This window comes from Hyla sarda, unplaced genomic scaffold (assembly GCF_029499605.1).
Source record: "Hyla sarda isolate aHylSar1 unplaced genomic scaffold, aHylSar1.hap1 scaffold_59, whole genome shotgun sequence".
Taxonomy (NCBI): Eukaryota; Metazoa; Chordata; class Amphibia; order Anura; family Hylidae; genus Hyla; species Hyla sarda.
The window spans coordinates 261,864-286,014 of record NW_026610603.1 but is presented as its reverse complement, the minus strand read 5'-3'; the positions used below and the strand labels follow the sequence as shown (position 1 = coordinate 286,014).

The following is a 24,151-nucleotide window of genomic DNA, read 5'->3' as shown; positions in this document are numbered from 1 at the left end:
TTATACCAGCTGTACATATATATTATATACAGTATATACCAACATGGTCCATATCACTATATACAGGAGATATATAACTTATACCAGCTGTACATATATATTATATACAGTATATACCAGGTTATACCAGCATGGTCCATATCACTATATACAGGAGATATATAACTTATACCAGCTGTACATATATATTATATACAGTATATACCAGGTTATACCAGCATGGTCCATATCACTATATACAGGAGATATATAACTTATACCAGCTGTACATATATATTATATACAGTATATACCAGGTTATTCCGGCATGGTCCATATCACTATATATACAGGAGATATATAACTTATACCAGCTGTACATATATATATTATATACAGTATATACCAGGTTATACCAGCATGGTCCATATCACTATATACAGGAGATATATAACTTATACCAGCTGTACATATATATTATATACAGTATATACCAACATGGTCCATATCAGTATATACAGGAGATATATAACTTATACCAGCTGTACATATATATTATATACAGTATATACCAGCATGGTCCATATCAGTATATACAGGAGATATATAACTTATACCAGCTGTACATATATATTATATACAGTATATACCCAGGTTATACCAGCATGGTCCATATCACTATATACAGGAGATATATAACTTATACCAGCTGTACATATATATTATATACAGTATATACCAGCATGGTCCATATCAGTATATACAGGAGATATATATAATTATATACAGTATATATACAAGTTTGCTCTATGCTGTACCTGCTCTGATAGCAGGAGCGCCCCCTTCAGCTCTCTGTGGTTTGTACCTGTTGTTTGTGCTGGTTGCCCTTTCTTATTATTGCCTCCAGGTGGCAGTGTTCCCGAGATCAGACGATCGCCGATATAACTGAGGAGCCCCTAGATGGCGCTGTAGCCAGGATCGCGCCTGTCTTCTTCATGGTTTTCTCCTACTGACCCCTGGTGTCTCATCGGGGAACTGCGTTTGCTCGGAAACCTGGGAAAGTAATTTTTGTGGCCTGGAGGAACCTGTTGGAGATGGCTGCAGGCTGAGGTGAGTGCACACTCAGGGGTGAGTACCAGCAGGACAGAAGGGGTAGGCTTTAGGGGGAGGGGCATCTTACACAGCAATGGAACAGAAACCACAGCAGCACAGAGCATTTAAGAGGGGAGTAAATAATAAACTCAGAGCAGCACATTCTACATCTTGCAGATCCTAGGTCTCCATACAGGGTGCCTCCAGCTGTTGCAAAACTACAACTCAAGTTTTGCAACAGCTGGAGGCACTCTGGTTGGAGACCACTGCTGTATATGGATGATTACAGATGTTCCTGCATTCTGCTGTGTGACCACCTGGTGGCAGCACTTGTCTGATGGCTTTGCCTCTCCTCAGATGTCTCTCTGCGACTACACTGACTACGACTACATAGAGGAGGAGGGGGATGGGGACTTCTCTGAAGACAATGATGTCAGGTGAGAGGTCACATGACTGCGCTGTCTATAGGTCATGTGGGCAGGGTGTTAACCCCTTGTCTACTGATGTTTCTCACCCAGCACTCTGTTCTCAGCTTCACAGATGAACCTGAAGCTTTAACCCATCAGTCCCCACCGCTGACACAGTGTAACGCATCCCTCCTCTGCTCAGGTAAGTGTCGTGCTGTACACTGCAGCTGTTCTCTATTAGTGCAGGAAATCCATCTGACTCCATGTTCTCCTCCTCCCGCATGATGAACACTGCAGCTCTGACCGTGATGGGGATAGTAGTGATGATGGTGATAGTGATGATGATGATGGTGATGATAGTGATGATGGTGATAGTGATGATGGTGATAGTGATGATGGTGATAGAGATGATGGTGATAGAGATGATGATGATGATGGTGATGATAGTGATAGTAGCGATGATGGTGATGATAGTGATGATGGTGATAGAGATGATGGTGATAGAGATGATGATGATGATGGTGATGATAGTGATGATGGTGATAGTGATGATGGTGATAGTGATGATGGTGATAGTGATGATGGTGATAGTGATGATGATGGTGATGATAATAGTCATGGTGATAGTGATAATGATGATAATAATGATGATGGTAGTGATAATGATGACGGTGGTGATGGTGATAGTAGTGATGATAATGATGGTAATAGAGATGATGATAGTGATAATGATGATGACGGTGATAATAATGATGATGGTGATAATGATGATGATAGTGATGATGATGATAGTGATAATGATGATGACGGTGATAATGATGATGACGGTGATAATAATGATGATGGTGATAATGATGATGATAGTGATGATGATGATAGTGATAATGATGATGACGGTGATAATGATGATGACGGTGATAATAATGATGATGGTGATAATGATGATGATAGTGATGATGATGATAGTGATAATGATGATGACGGTGATAATAATAATGATGATGGTGATAATAATGATGATGATAATGATGATGACGGTGATAATAATAATGATGATGGTGATAATAATGATGATGATAATGATGATGACGGTGATAATAATGATGATGATAATGATGATGACGGTGATAATAATGATGATGATAATGATGATGACGGTGATAATGATGATGATGATAATGATGATGACGGTGATAATAATGATGATGATGATGATGACGGTGATAATAATGATGATGGTGATAATGATGATGATAGTGATGATGATGATGATAGTGATAATTATGACGGTGGTGATGGTGATAGTAGTGATGATAATGATGGTAATAGAGATGATGACGGTGATAATGAAGATGATAGTGATGATGATGATAGTGATAATAATGATGGTGATAATAATGATGATGATGATGATGACGGTGATAATAATGATGGTGATAATAATAATGATGATGATAGTGATAATGATGATGATAGTGATAATGATGATGATGATGATGATGACGGTGATAATAATGATGATGATGATGATGACGGTGATAATAATGATGATAATGATGATGACGGTGATAATAATGATAATAATGATGATGACGGTGATAATAATGATGATGATGATGATGACGGTGATAATGATGATGATGATGATGACGGTGATAATGATGATGATGATGATGACGGTGATAATGATGATGATGGTGATAATAATAATGATGATGATAGTGATAATAATGATGATAATGATGATGACGGTGACCTCTTCTTCCTCCGCAGTCGTGCCCCCCTTGCACCCCCTCACGTCTCGTGTCCTCTTTCACCCCACATTTGAGGCTTATTACGCTGCCGTCGCCATTCACCAAAACCTGGAGACTCCAGAAATGCATCAGAGAAGAGATGAAGGTAACGGGCAGCAGAGCTTACACTCTAATATCCCAGCCCCCCGGGGGCCCCAAGAGAGCCCTGCTGACCCTACCCCCCCCCCCCCCCCCCCAGGGCTCTCCCTCCTGCTCTTTCCTGCACTGATACATTGTATCACATCCTCAGCTGTGCACAATGGGCAAAATCTATTGAATGGCTGCTGTCATGTGATTCAGAAGGTGACTCCTCCCACTGTAATGTGACCCGCCCCTGACTATAACCCTCATCATCCTCTCTCCACAGGATTCACTGTGAACTCCGGAGAATATTTCTACACCGACCCCTTATTGTCCCCAGGAGAGCGGGTGTATAACTGCCCCACAGCCGCCCATCACAGCGTAAGTGTCACCCCCACGGGGGCGGGGCATAATATACACCCAACAGGGTGGGGCTTAATTTACACCCAACAGGGGGCAGGGCTTAATATACACCCTACTGTATGTATCACCCTGAAGGGGGCAGGGCAGGCTCATAGCTCCCTCGGTATCACCCTGTAGGGGGCGGAGCAGGGTCATAGCTTTCAGTATCACCCTGTAGGGGGTGGGGCAGGCTCATAGCTCTCACAGTATCACCCTGTAGGGGGTGGGGCAGGATCATAGCTTTCAGTATCACCCTGTAGGGGGTGGGGCAGGCTCATAGCTCTCACAGTATCACCCTGTAGGGGGTGGGGCAGGATCATAGCTTTCAGTATCACCCTGTAGGGGGCAGGGCGGGGCGGGGCAGGCTCATAGCCGGGTCGTACACTGATTTTGTCTTCTTTTTGCAGTTGTTTGGCTGTTTCCGTCTCCAGACTCCGCCTCCCATCATGGCTCCCGGTATTTTTCCCTCTATCTATGATGACGATCCCATGGGTGATGAGGTGGAAGATGCGGAGGACCCTGTAGATATCGGGGGATGTATCCCACAGTCTGGCTGTGCCCCGTCCCCAGTATCGGGGTGTCCTGTGTCGGTCAGCGCGCTCCCCTCCCTCGTCCTGTACACTGAATCAGAGCTGGAGGCGGTGTGCGCTCTGCTGTGTTTATCCTCTGGGGCCCCGCACTGTGCACATTAGGGAGCCCCACCCATACCCCAGGCTCTGCCCACTTGTTTTATTTCTACATTGTCAGTATTAGAGCTCCGCGGGGGCAGTCTTCTGTGTTTAAGCTGCCATTCTCTCTGCTGGACACTAGATGGAGCCATTTCTACATGATGTCAGGTCTCAGCGCCATCTGCTGGCCAGTACGTGTATAAAGCATCTCAGGGATTATAGGCCAAAAGGAACAAAAATTCCCCCCAAAAATGTTCAAAAAAACAAAACGTGTGTGTGCGCGCATTATTTTATGAGAACACTTCAGCCTGTAATGTTCCCCCATCCTGTATGACAGTGACCCTCTATAAGTGCTAAACTACAACTCCCAGCATGCTCGGAGTTGTAGTTTTGCAACATCTGGAGGGCCACAGTTCAAAGATCACTGCTGTATGAGCCACTATCCATGCTGCAGCCTATCTCGCTCGCTCCCCCTTCCCTCTAGGCAGTTATATTTTGTATATGTGGACATGGGGGGGGGGGGGATGGAGCGGGCCCCCATCACTGGGCCGACTGTGTCCATAGCAACAAGAGACAATGTGAAACCTGTACAGGATGACCTAAAGGAGAACTCCACCTCCCGCGATCAGACAAGGGGTCCACACACAGGCTGTAAAACAACATGGCGGAAAGAAGACTCAGGAGACCCATGCGCCATTCAGACATGTTATTTTATTAGACGCAGCTTACACAAAAACACAGTTTTTCCCATGACTTTGCAGCGGCCTTTAAAAAACAAAAATATAAAGAAAAAAAGGCAGGGCTTAGGCGTTGCCATGGAGATTATTCTACAAAAAAAAAACAAAAAAAAAAAAAACAGGACAAGCTTATTGGCAAGCGAGCATTTTCATTGGCTCAGATTCTCTTCCCACCCCCTGCTCAGCACTTGGAATGTTCTATTTAAAACACAATATAAGCTTATACCATTGATTTGGGGGGGGGGGGGGGGGGGGGGGAGGAGGTATAAATGGCGCAGCATTACGCCCCCAATATATATCGCGCTCTCTGTATCGTATAATACTCTTCTTATAATCTATATATATATATTTTCTCCATAAACTTCTATTCATAGATTTTCCTTATTTTTTTCCCATAAAATTCAAAAAGTAAACGGATTACAGGCAGACACTACTAACACTAATCCGCCCGCCACACGCGTGCGCTACAGGCGGCCATTTTGTGGACGAAAAAGACACCATTAGGTCAAGTCACTTTGAGAGTGCGTCTGGTGCACCCATCCCCCCCCCCCCCCCCCCGAACCTCGCGGTAATGTCATCACTGCCTATAGTAAAGCACCAGGCAGCTTCCACCCACACAAAATGGCCGCCGCCCTGTGCGTCTGAGCTTCGGCGGCTGACTGCAGTACCACAAACATTGTGAGGTTTTGTCAGATTTTGGCTTTTGGTAACAAAAAAAAACAAAAAAACACTGTAAATCTAATTTTGGCGCAGGGAGGAGGAGAGCAGCCATTTTGTTGAGTCCTCGTTTCCTGTATACAGCTACATCGTACCGAAGTCTGTGAAGCTTATACTGATATATTCTGGCAGCGTGACGCCATTTTATAACACGACGGGTGCCAAGTACCAAGGAAAGCCGTTTTAGTTCTTCAACCCCGCACAGTGTGACATTTATTTGCTGTACGGTGTGGTCCGGTAACTGTGGGGTTAATTTTACGAACGTCTCTGACCTTCATACTGACGACTTCTCTTTGGCCACCCGGTTGCCATGGCGACAGTTCATAGTTAGGCTTTCGATCATCCCGGTTTCCGGGCAGAAGGCACGTTTTATGAAGTCCTGATATTTAGCGTCACTGAGAGATGCGGGATGGCGACAAAGTGCAAGTAGTAACGGATGTTGTGTGGCCTGTGGGGATGATGGCGGTGCCGGCTTGTGGGGACGATGGCAGTGCCGGCATCATCATCTCTCCACTCTTCAACATTCTGGAAGAACAGAACGAAAATACATGAAAGGTTATATCAGAAACATTACACTGAAGCTCCTCCCCAAGCCCGTATGAGGAGGCGTGGCATCTGGTGACCACTCCTTTCCCACCCAACAATCAAATCCAGGATAAAGACCTAAGGAGACTCTTCCCAACACTACTACCATATCCGGGTGGAGATGTCCTGTAACACCCCTGAGGAGTCTCTACCCAACACTACTACTATATCCGGGTGGAGATGTTCTGTAACACCCCTGAGGAGACTCTACCTGACATTACTACTTTATCTTGGTGTAGAGGTTCTGTAACACCCCTTAGGAGACCCAACACTATTACTATAACCGGGTGGAGATGTCCTGTAACACCCTTGAGGAGACTCTACCCAGCACTACTACTATATCTGGGTGGAGATGTCCTGTAATATTCCTTAGGAGACTCTACACAATACTATTACTATAACCGGGTGGAGATGTCCTGTAACACCCTTGAGGAGACTCTACCCAACACTACTACTATATCTGGGTGGAGATGTCCTGTAACACCCCCCAGGAGTATCTACCCAACACTACTACTATATCCGGGGGGAGATGTTTTGTTAAACCCCTGTGGAGCCTCTACCCAAGATTACTACTATATCTGGGTGGAGATGTCCTGTAACACCCCTGAGGAGACCCAACACTATTACTACTACATCCTCGTGGAGATGTTCTGTAACACCCCTGAGGAGACCCCAACACTACTACTTCATCCTGGTGGAGATGTTTTGTAACACCCCTGAGGAGCCTCTACCAAACATTACTACTATATCCTGGTGGAGATGTCCTGTAACACTCCTGAGGAGACTCAACACTACTACTATATCTGGGTGGAGATGTTCTGTAACACACCTGAGGAGACTCTATCCAACATTACTACTATATCCTGGTGGAGATGTCCTGTAACACCCAAGGAGACCCAACACTAGTACTACTATATCCTGGTGGAGATGTCCTGTAACACCCCTGAGGAGACTCAACACTACTACTACTACATCCTGGTGGAGCTGTTTTGTAACACCCCTGAGGAGCCTCTACCCAACATTACTACTATATCCAGGAAGAGATGTCCTGTAACACCCCTGAGGAGCCTCTACCCAACATTACTACTATATCTGGGTGGAGATGTTCTGTAACACCCCTGAGGAGACTCAACACTACTACTATATCTGGGGTTGAGATGTTCTGTAACACCCCTGAGGAGACCCAACACTACTACTACTACATTCTGGTGGAGATGTTTTGTAACACCTCTGAGGAGCCTCTACCAAACATTACTACTATATCCGGGCGGAGATGTCCTGTAACACACACCTGAAGAGACTCTACTTTGACACTATTACTTTATCCGGGTGGAGATGTTCTGTAACTCCCCTGAGGAGACTCTTCCCAACACTACTACTATATCTGGGTGGAAATGTCCTGTAATATTCCTGAGGAGACTCTATCCAACACTACTACTATATCCGGGTGGAGAGGTCCTGTAACGCACCTGAGGAGACCACCTGACACTACTACTTTATCCGGGTACAGATGTCCTGTAACACCCCTGAGGAGTACTATTCCTGTACTGTCCTCACACACACCTCTACACAACATACGCAAACCCTACACTACACCTTTATTAGTACCTGTTTCGTCTCTGCTACCTCTTCTCAGTTCACCGGACATCTGGAAGTCTATGCTGGCGTAGGTGTTGATGCATGGACCTGGCGTCCCGTTTCCAGTTTTCATGGGGGGCAATACATTGTTCCCCACCAATGCAGCAGAGGGGGCTGTAGCTCCGGCATCTATTGCCAGGTCCAAGTCTATGTAGTTGAGTCCGCACTCTTCCACTGGAGGGCGACCCCCATTGGCCGAAGTAAGGGACACCCCGTCAGAGCAGTGTCTAATCCTGGTTGGGGGGTCTGTCCTTGAGAACTTCCCCTGTTCTGAGCCCTTGTAGAGGTTACACCCGGACACTGCGGTGAGTAGACCCCTGAGGGCGTTGTCCTCAGAGCAGGACCTGCTTACAGTCATGTTCTGTGCACGGTCTGTGGTGTAGTCTGCCAGGACCCGGACACTGGCACCACACACGTGTGTGGGATCGATTGGCCGAAAAGTCTTGTCACTGGTGCCAGGTGGCCAGTAGCTCTTCTCTGTGGAGGTCTTCTTGGAAGACTTCTCCATGGTTGGCTGTGTCCATATTGTCTTCTCTGCAGCAGGTTTTGACAGTTTTGCAGGCATTTCATCTGCAGAGGGTCTTCGGATTTTCTCCGGTTTGGCCGCCATTTTGACATAAGAGATTATGGTCTCCGGGTCAAATGTCATGTGCGTGTAGTCCCCATTTGGCACATGATGGTGGTGGCTTTGAGTGTTCATAGAAATGTACTCTGCCTGGTCATCTTTTCTGATCATCTTCTCTGGTTTACACCTGTAATGGATGCTGACATACTCCCCAGGACTGGGCGATCTGCGGTAGTGTCCAGGTAAAGTGTTGGCCCGCCACGTGTCTACAGACATACTGAGTGGTCTTCTGCTTTTGCCACCAGTCACCTCCTCCAGACTGTCCGATGATGAGGAAGAGTGATGAGACTGGGGCAGAGAGTCCAACTTGTAGGAGCGGGGTAGTGATCGATAAGAAGCTGGGATCCTGGTGGGCCGGTGACCAGAGGACAGCAGATTCTCCTGTGTTGGTGGTGGCGTGTTAGAGGCTGAGCGGCTCAGTGGCCACATGCTCATGTAATCTGATGCCTGACTGTCGGCGCTGCCTATCGACACATCACCAGAGGGAGGCCAGCTTGTCCTCTCCGGGGAACAGCTCCCGAGGGGTGACATCATGACGTAACCAGCCATTTCTATGGGTGCTGGGGGTGAGATGCTGTTGGGGGTCATGGGCATGTAATCTTGGGAGGATCTGCTGCCAGGTAACATGGGCATGTAGCCTCCTTCCTGGTGCGGTTCACACTTTCCCATCATTGCATAGTTATCTTCTTTTTCTAACTTAGCGAGTCGGCCTCCATTTTCCTCATTTGATGGCGGTGACACAAGGTCCAACGTTTGGGGTCTCTTCCTCAGTTGCCCCATGGAGATGTAATTGGTTTCAGTCAGTGGTGATGGAGGCAGAAACGTTGTTGGCTCAAATCCAGGGCTGGAGCCATACTCGTCCGATGAGGCCGAGCCATAGTCTACAGAGGGCTGACTGGCCTCAACTCGTGGACGCTTGTCCTCATCATCTTCTGGGGAATGAGGACTCTGATCTCGAAGTTTTGGAGCCGGGGAGCTGTCAATGGGGACCTCTGTCCTAGATCTACGGGACAAACCAACCTGGCTGGGTGGAGGCGGGTTGGGAAGGTGACGTCGGGAGGGGACAGTGATGGGGGTGGAGGACAGGGACTGACTCTTTGTCCGAGGACGAAACTCTTCGCTCAGAGACTTCATGGCTTCTAGGATAGTCTCGTGCATGTTCTGTGCAACAACAGAGTCATCCACCTGCAAAGTAACCAGAGATAAATATCCACCATCAAAAAGTATTTACACTCCCCCATCCCAACTAATTGCGGGGCCGAGCTGATGACCCCTAAAAGAATCCTATTATTCATGCCCCAGTCTGACTGTAGAAATTACTTGTTGTAGCTGTATATCTCCACCCTCCAAAAGTCTGTTATGGTGAACGTCATCTTTAGCCCCCTCACCGGCAGTAATGGTGGCTTGTTAGGACAAACATATCTAGGCTCCTCACCGGCAGTAATGGTGGCTTGTTAGGACAAACATATCTAGCCTCCTCACCAGTAGTAATGGTGGCTTGTTAGGACAAACATATCTAGCCTCCTCACCAGTAGTAATGGTGGCTTGTTAGGACAAACATATCTAGCCTCCTCACCGGCAGTAATGGTGGCTTGTTAGGACAAACATATCTAGCCTCCTCACCAGTAGTAATGGTGGCTTGTTAGGACAAACATATCTAGCCTCCTCACCGGCAGTAATGGTGGCTTGTTAGGACAAACATATCTAGCCTCCTCACCGGCAGTAATGGTGGCTTGTTAGGACAAACATATCTAGCCTCCTCACCAGTAGTAATGGTGGCTTGTTAGGACAAACATATTTAGCCTCCTCACCAGTAGTAATGGTGGCTTGTCAGGACAAACATATCTAGCCTCCTCACCGGCAGTAATGGTGGCTTGTTAGGATAAACATATCTAGCCTCCTCATCAGTAGTAATGGTGGCTTGTTAGGATAAACATATCTAGCCTCCTCACCAGTAGTAATGGTGGCTTGTTAGGACAAACATATCTAGCCTCCTCACCAGTAGTAATGGTGGCTTGTTAGGACAAACATATTTAGCCTCCTCACCAGTAGTAATGGTGGCTTGTTAGGACAAACATATCTAGCCTCCTCACCAGTAGTAATGGTGGCTTGTTAGGACAAACATATTTAGCCTCCTCACCAGTAGTAATGGTGGCTTGTTAGGACAAACATATCTAGCCTCCTCACCAGTAGTAATGGTGGCTTGTTAGGACAAACATATCTAGCCTCCTCACCAGTAGTAATGGTGGCTTGTTAGGACAAACATATCTAGCCTCCTCATCAGTAGTAATGGTGGCTTGTTAGGACAAACATATCTAGCCTCCTCACCAGTAGTAATGGTGGCTTGTTAGGACAAACATATCTAGCCTCCTCATCAGTAGTAATGGTGGCTTGTCCTACACAGACACCATGTTAAGCCTGCAGTCAGTAATTGTTGCCATTTTAGACCATCATTTTTAGCACCTTCCGCAGTTAGTAATAGGGACAATGTTAGGACATCCTAGGACTGTCTAGCTCCTCCCATAATAAGTAATGGTGGAATGTTAGAAGCCCTCTCTCTAGCCCCTCTCACGAGGAGTAATGGCGTCTCTGCTCTCACCTGCATCCACAGCTCTCCGGGCCCGGTGACCGCTGACCTTCCCACCTCTACGAAGAAGTAGTTGTCTGAGTGGCCACAGCGGCGGACGTTCATGAGCTGGAGGGTAACGGACGGAGTGTCGCAGCGCAGACGCAGGAGGCTCAGGGTGCGATCCGTCAGACACAAGCGGTACACTCCGGACAGGTTGCGGGTCTGGCCTAGGCCTCGCGGGCGGACGCTCACCTGCCAGACCTCTCGGAAGGCCGGACCCGGCCAGGTGGCGCCATCTTCTCCAGGTGTGGAAAGGGCACGAGCTGCGGCAGAACACAGAACGTGAGCGTTACAGGGAGACAGAACATTCTGGAACACACAGTACATGGCCCCATGTGTCACAACTGTACGACTGCCTGTCACCCATGGCAACCAATCACACTGGGGGAGATCCATCAAGACCGGTGCAGAGGAAAAGTTGACCAGTTGCCGTAGTAACCAATCAAATCACTTATTTTTCAGAAGCCTTTTCAAAAACGAATGAAGCTGTTTAATTGGTTGCTATGGGCAACTTTTCCTTAGCACAAGTGTTGATTAATCTCCCCTATTGCCTCTACTGCTCTGGGAAAGTGAAAGCTGTGAGTGGTTGCTATGGGCAACAGACATTTGATAAATGTATCCTAGTGACCACATGACATCACGCCACCACGACTGACATCACGCCACCACATGACTGACATCACGCCACCACATGTCAAACAATAGCGAGATATCCTGATATCCTTTTTAGCGATCTGCAGAACATCGCTCTGTCCTCTCTACCTCCTATCAGATACATAGTGATATATCCTGCAGATTATTACACCTTTGACCTCTCTACAGATCTGCAGAACATCGCCCTGTCCTCTCTACCTCCTGATACATAGTGATATATCCTGCAGATTATTACACCTGACCTCTCTACAGATCTGCAGAACATCACTCTCTCCTCCTGACACATACATAGTAATATATCCTGCAGATTATTACACCTCTGACCTCTCTACAGATCTGCAGAACATTTCTCTGTACTCTCTACCTCCTGACACATAGTGATATATCCTGCAGATTATTACACATCTGACCTCTCTACAGATCTGCAGAAGATCGCTTTGTCTCTCTACCTCCTGACACATAGTGATATATCCTGCAGATTATTACACATCTGACCTCTCTACAGATCTGCAGAACATCGCTCTGTCTCTCTACCTCCTGACACATAGTGATATATACTGCAGATTACTACACCTCTGCCCTCCCTACAGATCTGCAGAACATCGCTCTCTCTCCTCTCTGACTCCTGACACATGCATAGTGATATCCTGCAGATTATTACACCTTTGACCTCTCTACAGATCTGCAGAACATTGCACCATCCCCTCTACTTTTTCAAGCAAGCAACTCAAGCTCTGCATGGGGGTAGGGGTTAAGGGTGTGACGCTCTGCATGAAAAACAAACATTCTGACGCCATAATTGCCATGGATACACACCTTTGGTAGATGCAGGTTGGTTACCATGACAACCAAGAGTCAGGCTTTCGGCCTAGCGAGTGTCAGCTTCTCAGAACAGGGGTGCGGGTTTGATGCACAGCTAAGGGCGGCGACAAAGTCACTGACCAATGGAGTGCACTACGGACCATGACCCCCAGGGGGCAGACAAGCTGGGACCCACTAAGTAATTGACTCCTCTCAGGTTGTGACCTGACCCCTGAGGTGACCCGGGCTCTACGTGGGCTCTTTATGCTTCTCTCTTTACGGAGAATATTGTATATAACATAACTAGGGCTCAAGTCCTGCAGAAATGCATGGGAACAGAGTTCCTGCACTTTTTTGCAGCAGGAACACCATTCCCATTAGCAGGAGTCCTGCAGGACCAGCCCTTGAGTGGAAATCTTGGATGAGTTCTCTCACCTTTTTTTTTTCCCAGGACTTGACCCCTGATCTTAACCATTAATACAACCTAAGGACCAGAGCTCTGCTTCACCACAACCAGACACTACTACACCACGTCCTGTACACACAGTCCAGACACTACTACACCACAGCCTGTATACACAGTCCAGACACTACTACACCACGTCCTGTACACACAGTCCAGACACTACTACACCACGTCCTGTATACACAGTCCAGACACTACTACACCACGTCCTGTATACACAGTCCAGACACTACTACACCACGGCCTGTATACACACACAGTCCAGACACTACTACACCATGACCTGTATACACACAGTCCAGACACTACTACACCCTGACCTGTATACACACAGTCCAGACACTACTGCACCACGGCCTGTATACACACACAGTCCAGACACTACTACACCACGGCCTGTATACACACAGTCCAGACACTACTACACCACGTCCTGTACACACAGTCCAGACACTACTACACCACGGCCTGTATACACACAGTCCAGACACTACTACACCACGGCCTGTATACACACACAGTCCAGACACTACTACACCACGTCCTGTATACACACAGTCCAGACACTACTACACCACGTCCTGTATACACACAGTCCAGACACTACTACACCACGTCCTGTATACACAGTCCAGACACTACTACACCACGTCCTGTATACACACAGTCCAGACACTACTACACCATGACCTGTATACACACAGTCCATACACTACTACACCACGTCCTGTATACACACAGTCCAGACACTACTACACCATGACCTGTATACACACAGTCCAGACACTACTACACCATGACCTGTATACACACAGTCCATACACTACTACACCACGTCCTGTATACACACAGTCCAGACACTACTACACCACTTCCTGTATACACAGTCCAGACACTACTACACCACGTCCTGTATACACACAGTCCAGACACTACTACACCACTTCCTGTATACACAGTCCAGACACTACTACACCACGGCCTGTATACACACAGTCCAGACACTACTACACCATGACCTGTATACACACAGTCCATACACTACTACACCATGACCTGTATACACACACAGTCCAGACACTACTACACCATGACCTGTATACACACAGTCCATACACTACTACACCATGACCTGTATACACACAGTCCATACACTACTACACCACGTCCTGTATACACACAGTCCAGACACTACTACACCACGTCCTGTATACACACAGTCCAGACACTACTACACCATGACCTGTATACACACAGTCCAGACACTACTACACCACGACCTGTATACACACAGTCCAGACACTACTACACCACGTCCTGTATACACAATCCAGACACTACGACACCAAGACCTGTATACAGGCTCAGCAGGTGTGCTGTGTACATTGTGGCGAGTTATTACCCTCGGCTTGGAGCTCTTGTATGGCTTGGTACCAGGCGTCCTGCTCCTCCTCCCCGTCGGCGGACACGCACAGCCCCCCGTCCCGCGTATACAGCACCAGGAGGTGTCTCCTCTTGGCATCCGACCTCTTGTTCACGCCAAATGCCTCCTCTAGGACGATGGTCCCCCGCGGACCCCCGGAGCCGTCACCCAACCGGAACTTCTTCTCATTCTCATAGTACTCCAGACGGGACGGGCCCCGAGACCCAGGGCCCCGCAGGACAAAGAACCTCCTGCGCATGGACTTCTGTTTGCGGAGGTAGCCGCACTTTTTCACATTTTCCATGGCTCCTATTTTTTTTGGTATATTTTATTATATGTCCTTCAATACAATCCTCCAGAAAAAACAAAAAAAAATTATTTTCCAGAAAATCTGCAAAAGCTTGAGTCCTGGCTCCGCCCACCAAAAAAAAAAAAAGCAAAAATATAAGTGCTGTTCTTTGCTTCTTTAGCTCACAATTTTTTATTTTTTTATTTTCATTATTGAAAAAAAAAATATTTAATTTGAAAAAAAGAAAAAAAAAAAAAAAGAAAATTGTGTCTATAAATCTTATTAGTCAGTCATGTGCTAAAACAAATAAAAAATAGATAGCAACTCCTTCAGCAGGCCCCGGGGGCATAGACATTGGTACACGGAATATCGCCGTGTAAATCAGATTGTGCAACAACTCCGCTTCCAGGCAATGAATGGATCGGCCTGAACAACGGCCGCTTTAACTCCCATTCCAAGAAAAAGCCATTAATTCTACGGAACGCAACAAAGCTCAATGCGGTTCCTACATTTCCCTGAAGTTCCCAGAAAAAAAAAAAAAATAATTTCATCTATAATTTCAAGCAATTTAGTTGCTTGAAACTAAAAATATATTTATAATAATTCTCAATATTAAACACTAGACAAATAAAATATTTATTTTTTCTGAAGGTGTCGAAGTCTGTTAATAAATGCCAAAAAGGCACGATAGAGAAAGTGGGCAATCGGGGCGGCGGGGCGTCTTTGGAAATACTGGAATAAGTCACAAAGTGATCGGCAGTTTATAGGTCAGGGTCGTTTTTCGTAGCTGAGGGGGGGGAATCTAAAATAGGTCGCTACCACTTTAAGAATTTTTTTTTTTTTTTAGCTTTTAGCAGTTTCAGCATAAAACATTATTCGCAAGTAAGGCGATGTATTATGCATCTGCGCAAAAGCAGCGTCCTCCTCCAGCCATCTGTCCACCTATAGACTCTATACCGGGGGGCCGCGGCGGCGGGAGATACACAGACAACCCCCCACCACTGAAAAAAAAAAAGAGGTCCCAATGTATCCGTAAAACCTGAGCGGACAAAAAAAAAAAAAAAGAATGCACCAAAAATAGAAGACGGCAGCGACACGTGGGCAGAAATAAATCACACGACTGACAGCAGGAAAAAAAAAAAAATATATAGAAATTCAAAACATTTCACAAAAAAATTCAAAAAGTCTGTTTGTTTTTTTGTTGTTTTTTTTTTATTTTTGTTTTTTTGCAAAAAAAAAAAAAAAAAAAAATATTTTCAATAATTTCCCCCCCTCTTCTCCAGCCCCCTGTCCCCAGAAAGTTTGTTGTGTTGTGCTCCAGGCTTCAGCCCCTCAGAGCGGGGGTCAGGGGGAGGCATGCATGCTCAGGGGACGGGGGCGGCCATGTCCTCTGGCCTGGATCTGCGCTGTCCCTGGGCCCGGCTGGAGGGGGTGGAAATACCTGGGTCCTAGCAGGACATGCTGCTCCTTCCATGCAGGCGAGGTGTCTGGCAGGGGGTGGTCAGGCTTGGTGCAGTGGGGGCTGCAGGCGTCCTCCTCAGGGCAGCAGGCATGTCAGGTGGGGGCAGAGTGCAGGGGGTGGGGGTCAGCAGGCTGGACAGGGTGAGGGGCAGCAGGCTGGACAGGGTGAGGGGCAGCAGGCTGGACAGGGTACACTCTGCACACACAGCAGCTTTACTAAACTTGTTTTCTGCAATCCCCTCCCATGGTCAGACAGCTGCTGAATGACAGGAGGCGCAGGGTCCTAGAGGCAGCAGCTACTCCACCCAGCTGCTGCTACACCCAGTGTGTATGTATGTATATATATATGTGTGTGTCTGTATATATCCATATGACTGAGTATCTATCTATCTATATATATATATATGTGTGTGTCTGTATATATCCATATGTATATATATGTATGCGTATGTCTGTGTGTATCTATATATATATATGTGTGTGTGTGTGTCTGTATATATCCATATGTATATATATGTATGCGTATGTCTGTGTGTATCTATATATATATGTGTGCGTATGTCTGTGTGTATCTATATATATATATATATATATATATATATATGCATGAATTTGTCTGTGTGTGCACAATACAACAAACTGGAAACTGCATTACAGCCCGATCACTATCACAATGTAAATGCACAATATACTCACAGCATAGGAGTGTACACAGATCACACTCAGTATACAGAATGAGTTCACTATACACGATTAGAATGCAGGATGTATATTATTCACACTCACTATTGAGGTGCAGACTATTCACACTCACTATTGGGGGTGTAGACTATTCACACTCACTATTGGGGTGCAGACTATTCACACTCACTATTGGGGGTGTAGACTATTCACACTCACTATTGTGGTGTAGACTATTCACACTCACTATTGGGGTGTAGACTATTCACACTCACTATTGGGGGTGTAGACTATTCACACTCACTATTGGGGGTGTAGACTATTCACACTCACTATTGAGGTGCAGACTATTCACACTCACTATTGGGGGTGTAGACTATTCACACTCACTATTGGGGGTGTAGACTATTCACACTCACTATTGGGGTGTAGACTATTCACACTCACTATTGAGGTGTAGACTATTCACACTCACTATTGGGGTGTAGACTATTCACACTCACTATAAGGGTGTAGACTATTTACACTCACTATTGGGGTGCAGACTATTCACACTCACTATTAGGGTGTAGACTATTCACACTCACTATTGGGGTACAAACTATTCACACTCACTATTGGGGTGCAGACTATTCAAACTAACTATTGGGGTACAAACTATACACACTCACTATTGAGGTGTAGACTATTTACACTCACTATTGGGGTGCAGACTATTTACACTCACTATTGGGGTGCAGACTATTTACACTCACTATTGGGGTGCAGACTATTTACACTCACTATTGGGGTGCAGACTATTCACACTCACTATTGGGGTGTAGACTATTCACACTCACTATAAGGGTGTAGACTATTTACACTCACTATTGGGGTGCAGACTATTCACACTCACTATTAGGGTGTAGACTATTCACACTCACTATTGGGGTGTAGACTATTCACACTCACTATTGAGGTGCAGACTATTCACACTCACTATTGGGGGTGTAGACTATTCACACTCACTATTGAGGTGCAGACTATTCACACTCACTATTGGGGGTGTAGACTATTCACACTCACTATTGGGGGTGTAGACTATTCACACTCACTATTGGGGTGTAGACTATTCACACTCACTATTGGGGGTGTAGACTATTCACACTCACTATTGGGGTGTAGACTATTCACACTCACTATTGGGGTGTAGACTATTCACACTCACTATTGGGGTGTAGACTATTCACACTCACTATTGGGGTGCAGACTATTCACACTCACTATTGGGGTGTAGACTATTCACACTCACTATTGAGGTGCAGACTATTCAGACTCACTATTGGGGGTGTAGACTATTCACACTCACTATTGAGGTGCAGACTATTCACACTCACTATTGGGGGTGTAGACTATTCACACTCACTATTGGGGGTGTAGACTATTCACACTCACTATTGGGGTGTAGACTATTCACACTCACTATTGGGGTGTAGACTATTCACACTCACTATTGAGGTGTAGACTATTTACACTCACTATTGGGGGGCAGACTATTTACACTCACTATTGGGGTGCAGACTATTCACACTCACTATTGGGGTGTAGACTATTAACACTCACTATAAGGGTGTAGACTATTTACACTCACTATTGGGGTGCAGACTATTCACACTCACTATTAGGGTGTAGACTATTCACACTCACTATTGGGGTACAAACTATTCACACTCACTATTGGGGTGCAGACTATTCAAACTCACTATTGGGGTGCAGACTATTCAAACTCACTATTGGGGTACAAACTATTCACACTCACTATTGAGGTGTAGACTATTTACACTCACTATTGGGGTGCAGACTATTTACACTCACTATTGGGGTGCAGACTATTTACACTCACTATTGGGGTGCAGACTATCTACACTCACTATTGGGGTGCAGACTATTCACACTCACTATTGGGGTGTAGACTATTCACACTCACTATAAGGGTGTAGACTATTTACACTCACTATTGGGGTGCAGACTATTCACACTCACTATTAGGGTGTAGACTATTCACACTCACTATTGGGGTACAAACTATTCACACTCACTATTGGGGTGCAGACTATTCAAACTCACTATTGGGGTACAAACTATTCACACTCACTATTGGGGTGCAGACTATTCACACTCACTATTGGGGTGTAGACTATTCACACTCACTATTGGGGTACAAACTATTCACACTCACTATTGGGGTGCAGACTATTCACACTCACTATTGGGGTGTAGACTATTATACTCACTATTGGGGTGCAGACTATTCACACTCACTATTGGGGTGTAGACTATTCACACTCACTATTGGGGTGTAGACTATTCACACTCACTATTGGGGTGTAGACTATTCACACTCACTATTGGGGTGTAGACTATTCACACTCACTATTGAGGTGTACACTATTCACACTCACTATTGGGGTGTAGACTATTCACACTCACTATTGGGGTGCAGACTATTCACACTCACTATTGGGGTGTAGACTATTCACACTCACTATTGGGGATGCAGACTTTTCACACTCACTATTGGGGGAATAGACTATTCACACTCACTATTGGGGGTGTAGACTATTCACACTCACTATTGGGGTACAGACTATTCACACTCACTATTGGGGGTGTGGACTATTCACACTCACTATTGGGGGTGTAGAGTATTCACACTCACTAATGGGGTGCAGACTATTCACACTCACTATTGGGGGTATAGACTATTCACACTCACTATTGGGGGTGTAGACTATTCACACTCACTATTGGGGTGCAGGCTATTCACACTCACTATTGGGGATGCAGACTATTCACACTCACTATTGGGGGTATAGACTATTCACACTCACTATTGGGGGTGTAGACTATTCACACTCACTATTGGGGTGCAGACTATTCACACTCACTATTGGGGGTGTAGACTATTCACACTCACTATTGGGGTGTAGACTATTCACACTCACTATTGGGGTGCAGACTATTTACACTCACTATTGGGGTGCAGACTATTTACACTTAATATTGGGGTGCAGACTATTTACACTCACTATTGGGGTGCAGACTATTCACACTCACTATTGGGGTGTAGACTATTCACACTCACTATTGAGGTGTAGACTATTTACACTCACTATTGGGGTGCAGACTATTTACACTCACTATTGGGGTGCAGACTATTTACACTCACTATTGGGGTGCAGACTATTTACACTCACTATTGGGTGCAGACTATTTACACTCACTATTGGGGTGCAGACTATTCACACTCACTATAAGGGTGTAGACTATTTACACTAACTATTGGGGTGCAGACTATTCACACTCACTATTAGGGTGTAGACTATTCACACTCACTATTGGGGTACAAACTATTCACACTCACTATTGGGGTGCAGACTATTCAAACTCACTATTGGGGTACAAACTATTCACACTCACTATTGGGGTGCAGACTATTCACACTCACTATTGGGGTGTAGACTATTCACACTCACTATTGGGGTACAAGCTATTCACACTCACTATTGGGGTGCAGACTATTCACACTCACTATTGGGGTGTAGACTATTCACACTCACTATTGGGGTGTAGACTATTCACACTCACTATTGGGGTGTAGACTATTCACACTCACTATTGGGGTGTAGACTATTCACACTCACTATTGAGGTGTAGACTATTCACACTCACTATTGGGGTGTAGACTATTCACACTCACTATTGGGGTGCAGACTATTCACACTCACTATTGGGGTGTAGACTATTCACACTCACTATTGGGGTGCAGACTATTCACACTCACTATTGGGGTGCAGACTATTCACACTCACTATTGAGGTGCAGACTATTCACACTCACTATTGGGGGTGTAGACTATTCACACTCACTATTGGGGGTGTAGACTATTCACACTCACTATTGGGGTGTAGACTATTCACACTCACTATTGGGGTGTAGACTATTCACACTCACTATTGGGGGTGTAGACTATTCACACTCTATTGGGGGTGTAGACTATTCACACTCACTATTGAGGTGCAGACTATTCACACTCACTATTGGGGGTGTAGACTATTCACACTCACTATTGGGGGTGTAGACTATTCACACTCACTATTGGGGTGTAGACTATTCACACTCACTATTGAGGTGTAGACTATTTACACTCACTATTGGGGGGCAGACTATTTACACTCACTATTGGGGTGCAGACTATTCACACTCACTATTGGGGTGTAGACTATTCACACTCACTATAAGGGTGTAGACTATTTACACTCACTATTGGGGTGCAGACTATTCACACTCACTATTAGGGTGTAGACTATTCACACTCACTATTGGGGTACAAACTATTCACACTCACTATTGGGGTGCAGACTATTCAAACTCACTATTGGGGTACAAACTATACACACTCACTATTGAGGTGTAGACTATTTACACTCACTATTGGGGTGCAGACTATTTACACTCACTATTGGGGTGCAGACTATTTACACTCACTATTGGGGTGCAGACTATTTACACTCACTATTGGGGTGCAGACTATTCACACTCACTATTGGGGTGTAGACTATTCACACTCACTATAAGGGTGTAGACTATTTACACTCACTATTGGGGTGCAGACTATTCACACTCACTATTAGGGTGTAGACTATTCACACTCACTATTGGGGTGTAGACTATTCACACTCACTATTGAGGTGCAGACTATTCACACTCACTATTGGGGGTGTAGACTATTCACACTCACTATTGAGGTGCAGACTATTCACACTCACTATTGGGGGTGTAGACTATTCACACTCACTATTGGGGGTGTAGACTATTCACACTCACTATTGGGGTGTAGACTATTCACACTCACTATTGGGGGTGTAGACTATTCACACTCACTATTGGGGTGTAGACTATTCACACTCACTATTGGGGTGTAGACTATTCACACTCACTATTGGGGTGTAGACTATTCACACTCACTATTGGGGTGCAGACTATTCACACTCACTATTGGGGTGTAGACTATTCACACTCACTATTGAGGTGCAGACTATTCAGACTCACTATTGGGGGTGTAGACTATTCACACTCACTATTGAGGTGCAGACTATTCACACTCACTATTGGGGGTGTAGACTATTCACACTCACTATTTTGGGTGTAGACTATTCACACTCACTATTGGGGTGTAGACTATTCACACTCACTATTGGGGTGTAGACTATTCACACTCACTATTGAGGTGTAGACTATTTACACTCACTATTGGGGGGCAGACTATTTACACTCACTATTGGGGTGCAGACTATTCACACTCACTATTGGGGTGTAGACTATTAACACTCACTATAAGGGTGTAGACTATTTACACTCACTATTGGGGTGCAGACTATTCACACTCACTATTAGGGTGTAGACTATTCACACTCACTATTGGGGTACAAACTATTCACACTCACTATTGGGGTGCAGACTATTCAAACTCACTATTGGGGTGCAGACTATTCAAACTCACTATTGGGGTACAAACTATTCACACTCACTATTGAGGTGTAGACTATTTACACTCACTATTGGGGTACAGACTATTTACACTCACTATTGGGGTGCAGACTATTTACACTCACTATTGGGGTGCAGACTATCTACACTCACTATTGGGGTGCAGACTATTCACACTCACTATTGGGGTGTAGACTATTCACACTCACTATAAGGGTGTAGACTATTTACACTCACTATTGGGGTGCAGACTATTCACACTCACTATTAGGGTGTAGACTATTCACACTCACTATTGGGGAACAAACTATTCACACTCACTATTGGGGTGCAGACTATTCAAACTCACTATTGGGGTACAAACTATTCACACTCACTATTGGGGTGCAGACTATTCACACTCACTATTGGGGTGTAGACTATTCACACTCACTATTGGGGTACAAACTATTCACACTCACTATTGGGGTGCAGACTATTCACACTCACTATTGGGGTGTAGACTATTATACTCACTATTGGGGTGCAGACTATTCACACTCACTATTGGGGTGTAGACTATTCACACTCACTATTGGGGTGTAGACTATTCACACTCACTATTGGGGTGTAGACTATTCACACTCACTATTGGGGTGTAGACTATTCACACTCACTATTGAGGTGTACACTATTCACACTCACTATTGGGGTGTAGACTATTCACACTCACTATTGGGGTGCAGACTATTCACACTCACTATTGGGGTGTAGACTATTCACACTCACTATTGGGGATGCAGACTTTTCACACTCACTATTGGGGGAATAGACTATTCACACTCACTATTGGGGGTGTAGACTATTCACACTCACTATTGGGGTACAGACTATTCACACTCACTATTGGGGGTGTGGACTATTCACACTCACTATTGGGGGTATAGACTATTCACACTCACTATTGGGGGTGTAGACTATTCACACTCACTATTGGGGTGCAGGCTATTCACACTCACTATTGGGGATGCAGACTATTCACACTCACTATTGGGGGTATAGACTATTCACACTCACTATTGGGGGTGTAGACTATTCACACTCACTATTGGGGTGCAGACTATTCACACTCACTATTGGGGGTGTAGACTATTCACACTCACTATTGGGGTGTAGACTATTCACACTCACTATTGGGGTGCAGACTATTTACACTCACTATTGGGGTGCAGACTATTTACACTTAATATTGGGGTGCAGACTATTTACACTCACTATTGGGGTGCAGACTATTCACACTCACTATTGGGGTGTAGACTATTCACACTCACTATTGAGGTGTAGACTATTTACACTCACTATTGGGGTGCAGACTATTTACACACACTATTGGGGTGCAGACTATTTACACTCACTATTGGGGTGCAGACTATTTACACTCACTATTGGGTGCAGACTATTTACACTCACTATTGGGGTGCAGACTATTCACACTCACTATAAGGGTGTAGACTA

The 24,151-nt window shown here is 45.4% G+C and overlaps 2 protein-coding genes across 3 annotated transcripts in view; one reads left to right on the top strand and one right to left on the bottom strand.

Moving 5' to 3' along the window:
* The first annotated feature begins 982 nt into the window (after window positions 1-982).
* Window positions 983-5,409, top strand: LOC130340394 (uncharacterized). The gene is made up of 6 exons (XM_056554182.1): window positions 983-1,089; window positions 1,429-1,508; window positions 1,604-1,680; window positions 3,252-3,377; window positions 3,639-3,733; window positions 4,162-5,409. The coding sequence occupies exons 2-6, from the start codon at window positions 1,429-1,431 to the stop codon at window positions 4,444-4,446; spliced, it is 663 nt and encodes a 220-aa protein (XP_056410157.1). The 5' UTR covers window positions 983-1,089; the 3' UTR covers window positions 4,447-5,409.
* Window positions 5,406-24,151, bottom strand: part of LOC130340393 (insulin receptor substrate 1-like) — a 106,250-nt gene continuing 87,504 nt past the window's right edge. The window contains exons 1-4 of one of the 2 annotated variants that reach the window (XM_056554180.1): window positions 14,677-16,589; window positions 11,324-11,616; window positions 8,070-9,909; window positions 5,406-6,401 (exon numbers count right to left, since the gene is read on the bottom strand). In XM_056554180.1, coding sequence (XP_056410155.1) covers window positions 6,394-6,401; window positions 8,070-9,909; window positions 11,324-11,616; window positions 14,677-15,001 — 2,466 coding nt within the window. In that variant the 5' untranslated portion in view covers window positions 15,002-16,589 and the 3' untranslated portion in view covers window positions 5,406-6,393. Of the gene's footprint in view, window positions 6,402-8,069; window positions 9,910-11,323; window positions 11,617-14,676; window positions 16,590-24,151 lie in introns of those variants that run through there. The other variant, XM_056554181.1, reaches the window with a different exon arrangement.